Below are 13,328 nucleotides of genomic sequence, written 5' to 3'. Positions count from 1 at the left end.
ATATCGGACGGAGTTTATTCACAATCATCATCACAATAATGAAATAACTGGAAATAACTGTTATCTAGCAAATAGTAGTTACTATTAATAATTAAATTGATCCTTTAGATATTCTACGGTAAAAATGATAATTGTAGTTTTAGCTAACAATATTGATTACATCGATTGTGGTGTTTACCGTTGTGTGTTTTAAAGTAAGACAGCGAATCTTTAATGATCAGTCTGATATTGTGAGGATTATAATTAAATACTGTTCATGAATGAAGCGAAAAAAAATTACTGTAAATATTTGTGGGTTTTTTTTTCAACGATAAAATATTTTTAAATCTAATTTTGTTGGAAATAAAAATAATTTAAAAATGTTTTTTTAATGAATTATTTAAAATTTTAATAGAGTTATTTTTTAATTAAAAGTTTGAAAGGATTTTAATTGATGTAATTGAAGTTATTAAACGGATTTATGAAAAGCATATTACATCCGTTCAACATGGAAAACCTTTATAATCTTCAAAGGATAAATTTCAATATATGAAATGCTGATATTCATAAATAGTTTTCTGTTCATATAAATATTTGTTGTTTTTTTTTTAAATTAAATATTCAAATTATCATTGAACAGATCTATTGACTCAAAATAAATTGAATAATTGTCACTATAATTTTAATTAGAATTCTCTAGCTTATAGTTATCAATTTCGAAGTGATTTTATAGTATATATTTGTAATATACATATTAATAAATGGGTTAAAAAATTAACAGCGTAATTAATTTAAGTTACTGCCCTTAAATGAATAATAACGTGAGTAATTTATTTTAATAAATATTAAATGAAATTGAAACGTCGTAAGTACAGAATGTTACATGAATTATAAAATTGCGAATCGTTAAAAGTTTTTAATAGCTGTGCGCTCTACAGATTTTATTTATTTCTTGACAGTTAAATTTTTAATTAGAGGAAAACTTTTATTGAAAATTGATGTTTGAATCTCTTAAATTTTTATTTTTTAATGATTTTCTTTGATATAAATGAAATGACCGAAAATTTCTTATTCAAGTGCATATATTGAAGTGAAATAACTCAAGAGGAAGTATTACTTCGAATTAAATTCAATTAAAATAAATTATTCAAGTAAGAAGACCCGAATTTAATTTATTTTCATTGACATAATACAACTTGGTAGTCTCTTTGGCGTCTTATAATCCCAACGGTAATTCGTGTATATGTATATTTATGCACAAGTATAAGTTTATATTTAAATACTTAAAACTAACTAGACCGATAACAGTGAAACTGAAATTCCTCTTACAAAGAGAACACTACTGTACTTTATAACTTTATTAAGTATAAGTAGGTAGTCTTGTTTTCTGATATCTATATCTATTGTAGAAGACAGAAAACGTCTTGCGGTAATTATCATATCACACAATAGAGTATATTAATACTATACTCCAGCTATTTGTTTATTTTTAACGTTCAGTTCAACTTCGTTAAACCTTATTTGTTCACATCATTACTATGCCAAGTGCTAAAAACCTGTAATTATCTCATGTTTTTATTTTCGCGCAAAACATACCATATACATATCTATTTTTACTGTTTTCTTCAGACATTTAATACTTTTTTTTTTTTTATTTGTTAACATAAAATTCCGTTGAATCGTTTTTATTCCAGAGATAACTGAATTTTAACAAAAAATAAAATTGTAATAATTTTTTTTTTTTTTTTTTTCTAAATAAAGTAAATTTCTTGTAGACCTTTTATTCCTACTGAACTATAATTCCAAATTACCCGACTAAAAATACTGTAACATAATATTTGAATTATGCAAAACCTTTCTAAATATTATTGAAGTTATTTAAATATTTCAAACATCGTCGAAAAATAGAATTATTTGGGAATCCACTAAAACATCAATAAACGCTTTAAAATGCATGTTCATTCTAGTTTCTATAATAAAATTTGAATCAATACTCATCAGGGATATCCTATTTAATAATCTACGACACTTCTTGGTTATCATTTTTTTATGATATTCAAACAAATGTCTTCTTCAAAAATCTGTTGAATACATAATTTAGTAATACAAAACTAAAATTAAAATAAAAAAATAATAACAGTAACTGTCGAGTTGAATTATACCAAGTAATATTAACAAAAATAAATAAATCATCTAATTCAACAAAACTTTTGAAGATAACATTTCGAGCATTGGCTAATACTCGAAAAACTTGCAAAACAAATCATAAAAGTTATAATAAAAAGGAAAAACTTACCTAATTGGTATTCCTCGTATATCCCCAATGGTAGGATTATCACTGTAATCTTCATTGCTAATTCTTACGACACCAGTGTCTAAGTCAATATTATCCGCATTAACTAATATATCAACAAGGTCACCAAAGTCATCATGTAGCGGTTCTCTTTTGGTATTATCCCGTATAATATTACCAGGAGCAGCAGCATCAGCACTTGCAACAACACTACCTCCATTATTTGCGGTATTATCCCTTGAGTTAGGGCCACCACCAATAGAATTGTCACTGGCTGTTAATTCCTTGCTGGCATTAACTCTTTGGAGAAACTTACGGTGGAAGTTAGTGTACACTGTATCATGGCCAAGTTCATCATGCATTCTAACTCTGCCGTGACTGGGCACTAAATGATGACCACTGTACCCCAAGTCCATCTGAAGGTCCATTACCAGGAGCAGGGTAAACAAAATAGCGAATGCACTGAATCCGTATATTATTTTTTCCCGAATCCGCATTATTTTTATCAGGATCTTCATATTTGGATCTTTATTGTTATCAACTTTGGACTTTAAATTGCTACTCTTATCTTCCAATCGATTCGCCAAAGTGTAACTTTCGCGACTGACTGTCAATCTTCGTTGAGATTGCTTAAGAGTTAATTGTTTACCTGTTCTACCCTTTATTTCACTTTCATTTTCCTCCTCAGGTCCATCCGAAAGTAAATTACGAGATCCAATGACTGTTAAATTACTTTCACTGACCAATCCGGCGGGATTTGAATTAGACGCCTGAATTGAACATTCTGACCAACAGCGGGAACAATAGTCGGTGTAACTGTCGCAAGAACACGAACAATAAGCCGATTCTTCGTCCAAGTGATCGTTATCTTCTAACCAGTAATCATCAAACTTTGTTTTAGTTTCCTGAGAATGAATTACCTGTTGTTCCGCTTGAATTGTTTTATTAGCGCATGGATTCACGCTAAATTTACGCTCAACTTTTTCTGTTAACAAATTATCTTCTGAACCTTTCAAAGCTTTTTTTTCTCCTTTTTGTTCATTATCATTTATATATCCACTACTATTTCTGTCTCTATAACCATCATAATAACTATCACCAATAATATCTTTCTCACCATCACTGACATTCGAAAACGAGTAACCCGATGAGACTGATGAATGCAAAGTCGTCGAATTAGACCAGTTTAAACAACGTAGCTCATTTACCGAGTTATCGCTTGACCTCAGAATGATATCGGAGTATTCAGCTGACCCAGAACCAGAATACAGTACGTTGTTTTCAGGCGACGGAGACCTCTTTAGTTTTAAACGTAAGTTCGAATTAAAATGAATTTGCCTGCAACTCAAGTCCAAAGCCGATTTAACTTTACGATTATTCTTCAGTAACTTCAAGTTACTTGGTGAAGAACTTGAATAATAACAATAATTATTGTTTTCGTTGCTGGTACTGAAATTATCATTAGAATTTATCAGGTCGTCAACGTCATCGGTAGATATGCTTCGTGATCTCGATACTCGTCTTTCGAAATCCTGCTCTAAGAGTTTGCTTCTATCGGGTATGAGTTTAATACACTCAGAAGATTGTAGTTGACTAGTCGAATAGTCTTGTAACCCAGGGGAAAGCTCTTGGAGATGCTCCCTCTCTTGCGAAGACGTACCTCCCTTGTGACTAGAGTAAATTGCGTTGATCAACAGAAGCCTATTGTCACTATTATAGTTTGCGATGGTGTCTTCCTTTTTTGAACTAACAGTAACTAAATTATCTTTTTGTTCATTGGATGGTGACGGATTTTGGGGGATTATTAAATTATTATTGGTATTACAAATGCCTCTTTCTGTTTTGTGTCTTTTTCTTCTGACAGGAGGCACTGGATGGTCTGTGTCTTTACTTTTGATGAATAGACCAGGTTTCTTCCCGTAACTCGGGATGTTCTTGATGAATTTTTCGCAGCTGGGCCAATTTTCACGAAAACGCTTCAAAAATGAATCACTACGTTTTATGTCCGAGGGACGCCTTCTTTCTCCGCAAGAGCTACTTGAACTCAATGAACTATAACTATAACTTTGGACGCTGCACGAGGGGTTTTTACGACTAATATACGAAATGGATTCTTTCGACGGCGTGCTACGCTTTTCTGCAACTACCCAAGTTTCATCGAATTTACGTGATATCGCTCCAGATCTCGCGCGATTGGTCCCATCGTCTTCATCAACATTGAAGTCAGTTGATATTTTTAAGTAATTATTGTGAAATTTGTTGTTGTTATTATTATTATGACTATTATTCTTAGGATTACTTTGAGATTTATTGGGACAGCTATCTGAGAATATCAGGTGGCTTGAAACTACTTCCTCGTGATTCCAACTTGTCGATGGACATTTCACGTTGTCCAGAGTTTCAACCAAAGTCAACTCACGTGTCTTCAGAATATCGCGAGTTTTAGTTATAAAGCTGAGTACTCACTACTCACTACTCAGTATACTCAGTACTCACTTGTGGTCTTCTTATACTGTTATAGTATAATATAGTGCAGTAGATAGAAAGAATATAGGAGCAGTCGTTGAAAAGTTTTCGTTTGCCAAGACTAAAGAAAACTATCTTAAATTCAGTATATAAGTATATAAGTCTCGGTTACTTATCACAGTTTCCAGTTACGAGTTTTCTTTGCCTCTCAAATTACTTTTGACTGGTTTTCAATCTGCAACAACAAATATTTTATTTCATTTATTTTTTAAATTAATTAAAAATTAAAAATAGTTAATTATTTCTGGTGGACAGATAATTATATATTTTGTAAATTTTGTGAGGCAAAATAAATTAAATTAAGACAGTAAATTGGAAAATTGTAAGAAGTTATCAATTGAAATACGCTAAATGGTAATTTGATGGTAAATTATTTAAACTGCAGTAGTTATAGAGTGAATATTATCAAACTTCAGTAAGCTTAGAGAGGTCATCCAATAACTACTCAAGCAGACAAGTTATTTCATGAATATTTTATCCTACTACTAAATTATTTCACTACCATTATTTACATATGCTTATTTATTTATGGATTTAAATTTCATTAAAGTTGTTTTTAGGATATCCACATCTGGTTTTTTAAATTCATTTATAAGTTGACCGAGATATACTTTTTATTAATTATCTTAGTTCAAGTTTATCAGTGTCAAAAATTCGAAGTGTTGACTCAAAGTAAAAATTTTTCAATAAATTTAAAAAATTTTTCTGGAATAATTTTTTAATAAAAGTTTACGGAAAAAAATTTAATATCAAATTTTTTTCAATAAAAAGGCATCATTAACCTTATAGAGCATACAAACATAAATATTTTCACATGTTAAAAACAAAATAGCAGAGGTAGATTCGCGTTTATGCAAAATTATGGTAAAGGGTCAAGGTGTGGGACGTGAAGTGTGTACACTTGTACACCACAGCACAGTCATAATGGCGAAATATAGACATACGATAATGGGCAAGTGTCGTAGGTATAACGTACAACGTATAACGACTTGATAGTGGTGTTTTTGCCATTATGTTCCAAGAGTGTCCATTACAGTGATATTATCGTACTGCATATATATAAAGACCATCTTGAGTTTGAGTAGAGGTCACATCTTTATCTATCTATCTTCTTTCTTTCCTTTATATTCAACTCTATCTAACTTTACTGTGCTGTGCTACATAACATATAACTAGTGCATAGTGAAGAAAGGAGCCTAGTGGGTGGCGTGTAATAGTGCAGGGGTGCAAAGTACCACCAATGATGCTGTACTGTGTTGTTGGTGTACTGTACTATGCTATATATGTAAGCTTTGGTCTTCTTTAAAATGCGCCCTTGTACGTGCATAATTTAAGTTCTACCAACTCGTTTTCTCGACACTACATACTCTTACTACTATATTGTGTATAGTATTAAAAAATATATATATTGCCTCTCATAACGGGCATGTTTTTACCAACCCGAGAATCAACTTTCAGTTAAATATTTCAGATGTAATATTAAAAGTAAGATACCGCAGAAAATAGTTATTATCTCTGAACAAAAAAAAATTTTCTATCATAAACACTAATTTTTCTTTAAAAACGCACATTAATTGGGTCTATTACTTCTTTTTCGACGCTAATAGAAAATTATCTTAGACAATAAGATTTTTTTAAGATAATCGGTTGTTTTGCTTCAAGAATTTTTTGCCTTGAAATTTAATTTCTTGACTGAAGAGATCTTTATCTTCAATCGATAACTGTTAATATTTAATTTAAAATAAAATTGTATTCAATCGATACAATATACTTCTTGAACTAAAAATAATTGTTTTAAACTAAAAATAATTTTTTATTGAAAAAATTTTTTACTTAAACATATTCTAAAAATTACCAAACTAATTTTTATACAAAAAAAAGTTTTCTAATTCAATATATTTTAAAAAATACTTAATTAATTTTTGAAAGAAATTCTTACATTTTTCCTTTTTTTTTTTAATCAAAATTTAATTTTGATTTCAAAATAAAAATAAAATTTCCAATAATAAATAAACAGCTTATTCTATCGATACATTTATTGTACGATTCAAAAAGCATAAATATTTAAATTTCGGATAATATTCACGAAATTGGTAACTTAGTGACTTATGACGTGTGCATTACAATGCGATTTCCTAAGAAGCGCATTAAAAAAAACGGAAGGTAAGAATACTCTAAGATTCCATCGGATGGATTTCCAATAGTAATTCTGGCAGAACCATATATACATATATGTATTATATATACATATAATATAAATCTACAGTTAAGTTGAAAGGGGCACTCGAACTAGCACTCACACTCTTGAGTTGTATAGTAGAAGTTGCAAAAAGATATAGGTGTCATAAAAGCGATTCGATTCTTCGTACACGGATGAATATGACTGTTATCCAGTCATCTTATTCGTTTCTCTGGATTTAACAGCGAATATCGAATTGAACTATCGCGTATACATCTATACAAAAGTATGTATAAACATTTTCATGTTACCCGTGTAATGTTTTTGAGATTTCTAAATAAAATCCTCTGTAAACTGTATAAATTTTAAAATTATCTTTTTATTTTCTTGATGACAAAAATTTTTATTATTAAAATTTAAATTTATATAAACTCGATATTATAATCATATGATTCAAGAGTATTTAGCAATATTAGATGACTATCTCAGAATATAAAATCTAATTAAATATCTGAACTATGCAACAAAATTAGACAATTAAATACGCCTGGTAATTGTTAGTCAGAGTAAGCAGATGCATCAGAAATAAGACAAATTACATGTTTTAATTAAATCTGTGACAAATATTTACCGGGTGTTGCTACATTGGCGTTACTATTTATTGCACAAAAATTAGGATAAAAAATAAAAAAGAGTAGATAAATGATATTGTTAATAAATTTAATATAAACGTGACAGTAAATAAAGAGAACAAAATAAATAGTAGAGTGTCAAGACGGTTACACTCCCTTATTTCGTCAACAATTTATTTTAAGAATAAGTAATACGTCGGCGTGCTGCCAGAAATACTCACTGTCGCTTACCCTTATTCTGTTAATGTTACGGTTTCGAGATAAGCTTACGCTAAACTACTATTCTTTTCTGTTGAAAAAAAAAAGAAAATAATAATAATTACACCAACTTTTATTTTAATGTAAAGAAAACTATTGTCAGACACTCAGTACATTTTTCTAAGTGTTTAATTAAAATTTTGTCCAAATAAAACTTGTGTAAATTTTGATGATAAAAAAAAAATTATTTAATATAATTAAGATCACGGGTATTTGGAATTATTGTAAAAATCATTAAACTCTTATTAATTTTAACTACCTACGTTTTTTGTATGTTTATTTAGATTTTATCAAGCTCTGAAAAATACAATAGAAACATTACATGTCATTATTGATATAAAGTCATTTTACAAAATTTTTTAAAAAGTTATTTCATGAAATTAATTTATTTATCAATAATTAAATACTTTGTTGTATAAAAAATAAGTCCTTGTTTTGATTTATTTATTATTCTCTAAAGTATTTAATTCTCGTAAAATAATTATTTATCAACAATTTAATTTTCTTAAATAATTAAAAAAAATTTTTTTTGTAAAATGACTTTTTATAAATAATGAAGTAATGTTTCCATAATTTTTTTTTTGAGCTCGATAAAATCCAAATAAATGCAAATTTAGTAAGAGTTTAATTGTTTTAACTGCAATAATTTTAAACACCCACGATCTGAATTACATAATACTATATCTAGAGACGATCTTATCATGTAAAATTATATTTTTAAATAATCAGTATAACTGGATAACAGGAGGTAAATTTTGAATTTGACATGTTGTCCAAATAATATGATTCAAATCCCCTAATTTTACGCAAGATTGATAGATTATTAAAAGAGATTATTATTTGAATGAATGTAATCCTTAAAATAAACTTAATTGATTGACTCTACCCAACCACTGGAAATTGATTTAAGAGAAATAAAACGAGGTATTAACTGATTTGTTATTCTCCCGACTGAGCATTGAGTGTCGTAAGACATTATTCAATGAATTATATAAATCGAAAAATGAAAATTTAAGGTAATAGACAAACGAGAGTATGAAGAGCGTGAAAAAGTAAAAAGTTGGGTCGAGGACCTCACCTCCTATTCTATCCGGGAAAGTTTGTAAATTGATTCGAGTGCGATCAGGCATGTCCCCGCCAAGTTTTCGCTTGCTCTACAATGAGATATTACTTTTGACGTTACGGAATCCGTGATATTATACCAAGAGAAAGACACGTCAATGTACCATATCCGACCGAAAGATTAAAAAAAACAAATAATGATAATGATAAAAAATTATTCAAACAAAACCAAAAGAAAGATAATCTAAGATATGATATGATCGATGGCGAAAGATCTCTAAATCACGGAGAAAAACAAGTTAAACACGTATATAACGTTGAAGAAGTTGAGTTAAGTAATTTAAAAGGTATAAAGGATAATATATTACATATTTTTCACGATTGAACTCACAGCTTAAAGTTAAAGTAATAATAAAAAAAAAAAAAAAAAAAAAAAAAAAAATGGATTTATAAATAAATAGTGAGGCTAAGGTCATGAATTGATCAAAAATTGTTTTTGTTCCAAAAAAAATGACAGCGCTTTTATTTTTATTTAGAGTGTAAATTAAATAACATAACACAACAGAAACAAAAATAAAAATGATAAAAGCCTCAGCGTCAACGAGCGAAAATATTATTGCGAAAATATTATTTTTCTGTCATTTGATTCCAATGTGCAATTTCATAAATAGAAATGGCTATTTTATAAATAGAATAAATAAACTGTTTGACCTCCTGTAGGGGGTCTCTTCACACTCTTTTCTTTATTTATTTATTTACTTATTGCTATTATTATTTTTTTTTCTGCACACGATGCACTTCTCTCGTCTCTCGTATTATGAGCATCAAACCTGCCTCTACTACTTCTCGTTCCATTACATCCTTTGATGAAAAATATTCACTCTTATCTCACAAGCAGAACTACACTACTAAAGAAACATGACTTATATCTTTGTGCGAGAAAAATCTCCGGAATGCAAAACAAAACAAAAATATTTAAATATAAAGATTTTTTTCTATACAAATATTTGTATGCAATAAATACCTCGTGCTGAGTCGAAGAAAAACACATGGAAAAATTTTTATTGTATTTGAATAGAAATTTTTGTTTATTGATAAGTCGAGTATTTGATTTCCTTTTTCTCAAAGATAAATAAATGTTGACAATAAAAATAGTAGAAAAAAGAAATCGTTATAAAATAGTTTTTCTCCATCCATTGTCACTCGAGAGAGTGTCTCATCGGTTTGAAACAAGACGGTAAATAATTTAAAATCGCTGATGACAAAGTAATGTCAATTTAATGACAAATCACGGAACTTTCACTTTTATTTTTATAGTCATTTTTCATCTATAAAATAATTGATTCTTGTTATTTCTATTACAAGTTTTTTTTTTATTTATTGTATTTTCATACTTGTAAAAAAGATTTTTAAATTAAACTTTAAAAAAATTAAAAAATTTCATTAATTTATTCCACGAAAAAAAAAGAATATTTAAAAAATTGTATACGACAGATAATTCAATTTAAACAATATTAATTTTTAGAAAATCAATTTACAATAATAAACTTTTTTATTCTTTAATATCGACTATTTAATCAAAGATAAATGATAAAAAAATTCACTTGTGGCTAAAAAGAAAAACTACACGACGTAGAAAAGAGGTATTTCTTAAACTAAAGCAAAAAAAAAAACCGCAGAACAACTTCCAGAAAAAAGTTCCATTTCCCAACGGAGACCTGTCCTGTATCTTTTTAATACATTTATATACGATTCAGAGTAGGTACGCTTGTAAAAGTCAATTGAAACGTGGCAAAAAGAAAAACAATTTTTGCAAAATATTATTATTTATACTTTTTGATCTTATCAAAACGACAATTTATAACAGTGGACTTGAAAGTATAAATCTAATTTACGTTTCACGGTGGATTTAAATAAATGAATGAATGACGACGAAAACCGGTTATGACCATAGCGAAACATCATTTTATTACGATTATAAATGAGGTAAAAATAAAAGTTTAGATTGAAGATAAATATTTGCGCGTTACTATTCATATAAATAAATACACATACAAGATTATTTGTGTGGCGTTTAGTTACTTTGTTTTCAATATTAATATTCTCTATTTCCAGACAAAATGTACATTTTATTATTTATTATTATTACCATTTATTATAGATCGAACGAATGAATAAAATTTTAAAGTGCGGTAATTCTCTGGCTGTTTTGTGACCATAATATTCGCTTGAAAAATTTTTAGTCTATAATTTCAATACTATATACGCGTAATATAATCTCAAGATCACGGTGATTTTGTCGGTAATAAGAGAAACCGGATTTCGATTGTAAAAAGCATTAAATATTCATTTTTATAACTTTTTTTTTCCTCAGTCTTGTCTCGGATATTATTATTATCTTGCATCTTCAATATTAATTGACGGTAAAAATTGATTTACAGCCCAATAATCATAAATTAATAATTAAATTGTCATCTCTTAAGTCGAGGAAAATCCCTTATTAATATACTAAAGAAATAAACACGCAACGTATTACTTTTATTTATTTTATCTCAGAGGAGGGTTTTATTAATAGAAATCATAAGACCGTTCTGAGCATCAAAGACGAGGGATGAAATCCGCGATTCAAGTGATTCAAAGATCATGATTAAATTTGCATGCTCACTAGATTTCAAAATGTAATTATTTTTTTCAACATTGCACATAAAAATACTATTAAAATTATCGGTTTAAATTTGAACTCTAAATTCTGGGTAAACTATTGAAGATACTAAAAAAGTGAATGAAACCTTTTTTGTAAAAAAATCAATTTCACCACAAAAAAAGCTCTCATCAATTTTATCGCATCGTTCGTTCTTCAGTCAAAAATTATAAGTGACAATTTTATAATCTGGAAAAATTATTGATAGAATCTTTATGAAAATATTTTACGGCAATTTTTTCTCAAGCTCCGTGAAAATATTTCAGATTCAACGAATTAGTGTCAATATAATAATAATAACAGCAATAAAATTCCAATAGAATAAGCTTCAAAGGTTTAAAATAAATATTCATAAAGAAATAAGCGTCAAAAGATATTTTTTTAATAAAAAAGCAAAATTAAAACACACGTTCAATTCTATTGACTGCATAATATAAGTTTTAACTTTTTATCATTGTTATTATTATATTTTTGTACCTTTTTAGTTTTATAATACTCCTCAGTTTACTTTTTTTATATTTTACTTTTTTATCTTTATAGACCAAGAGAAACATGAGAAAAATCCCTTGCCACAACCTGCGGCTAACGAAGATTTCAATAGTAAACTTTGAATTTTTTTTCTTCTTTATTATAAATTTTTCTTTGTTTGCCTTCTTAAAATATTATATTCCAACCTATTTCCAATTTAAATTTCAGTTTTTAACTTCTAAAAAATTAAATACAAAGAATTTGAAATTTTTTTCCATAACAGAAAAATAAAATTTTGAAATTTAAAGTCTTAATCCGTAATTGTTGACAAAAATCCAGGATTAGAGGGGTTTTATGCCGAGTATTAGACGGAAAGACGTTTCTCTAGTGCGCCCGTGCGTGCATGAATGAAAATGAATTGCACTTATGCTCGGACACGTGCCATGTAGAATTATGCAAGGCGTAATAGCTTACGTTAACGATGCAAAGATGTAGAGGACAATGAATGAAAGAAGAGGAAGTCGTATGTGTAGGCAAATAGAAACGTGTTGTTATTATGAAGAAAAAAAAAACCAACATTTAAATTTGAATTAATACTTCCTTCCCACGCAAATAGAATTTTTAGTTTTTTAATCCCTCTTTTCTGTACTCAAAGTGGTCATTTTGAACACACTTTTATTAAATGTTGAAATTTTTTAATTAAAAGGTATAATTTGCGGTTTAATTTTCAATGTTTGTTGTCGCTATTGATTAATAATTAATTATATCAGATTAGATATTGATGTGCACTATAATTACGTGGATACAGCGATTATGTAAACGGAAGAGAATTTCCTGATGAGTCAATATTATTCAAAAGACTTTGTATGATCAGAATATAGACATATACATGATAATATAAGTTCGATTATTTAGTATCCGGTTAATTTTATCGTCAAACAGTAGTTGTTACATAGTTAGCTATTTATTTAATTAATATTCTAAGGTAGATGTTTATTTTTCGAAATTATTACCATTGTTTCTCTCTTTTTGAAACACTGATAGATGTTTTATGAATATGAAGAATTTTTTAAGTTAAGGAAAAAAATATAAATTTCTACGACATCGAAAAAAAAAAAATTACTTGATGTAGAAAAAAATAAAAATTTTATTTTTTTAGTGCAACTTCGCTTATTTTCAATTTTTTTTTAAATCAATAGAACAATTTTCAAAAAAATTCTCAAATAAATT

General features: G+C 28.1%; 1 protein-coding gene across 1 annotated transcript in view; it reads right to left on the bottom strand.

The window, feature by feature from the left end:
* LOC141524807 (extracellular serine/threonine protein CG31145) overlaps positions 1 to 4,725 on the bottom strand; it is a 47,887-nt gene extending 43,162 nt beyond the window's left edge. Inside the window, exon 1 of the mRNA XM_074238892.1 lies at positions 2,276 to 4,725. Coding sequence (XP_074094993.1) covers positions 2,276 to 2,790 — 515 coding nt within the window. The 5' untranslated portion in view covers positions 2,791 to 4,725. The remainder of the gene's footprint in view (positions 1 to 2,275) is intronic.
* Positions 4,726 to 13,328: the final 8,603 nt, after the last annotated feature.

This window comes from Cotesia typhae, unplaced genomic scaffold, assembly GCF_013202065.1.
Source record: "Cotesia typhae breed Kobodo isofemale line unplaced genomic scaffold, CoteBio_Ctyphae contig_23, whole genome shotgun sequence".
Taxonomy (NCBI): domain Eukaryota; kingdom Metazoa; phylum Arthropoda; class Insecta; order Hymenoptera; family Braconidae; genus Cotesia; species Cotesia typhae.
This window is presented reverse-complemented; position numbering and strand designations above follow the sequence as displayed.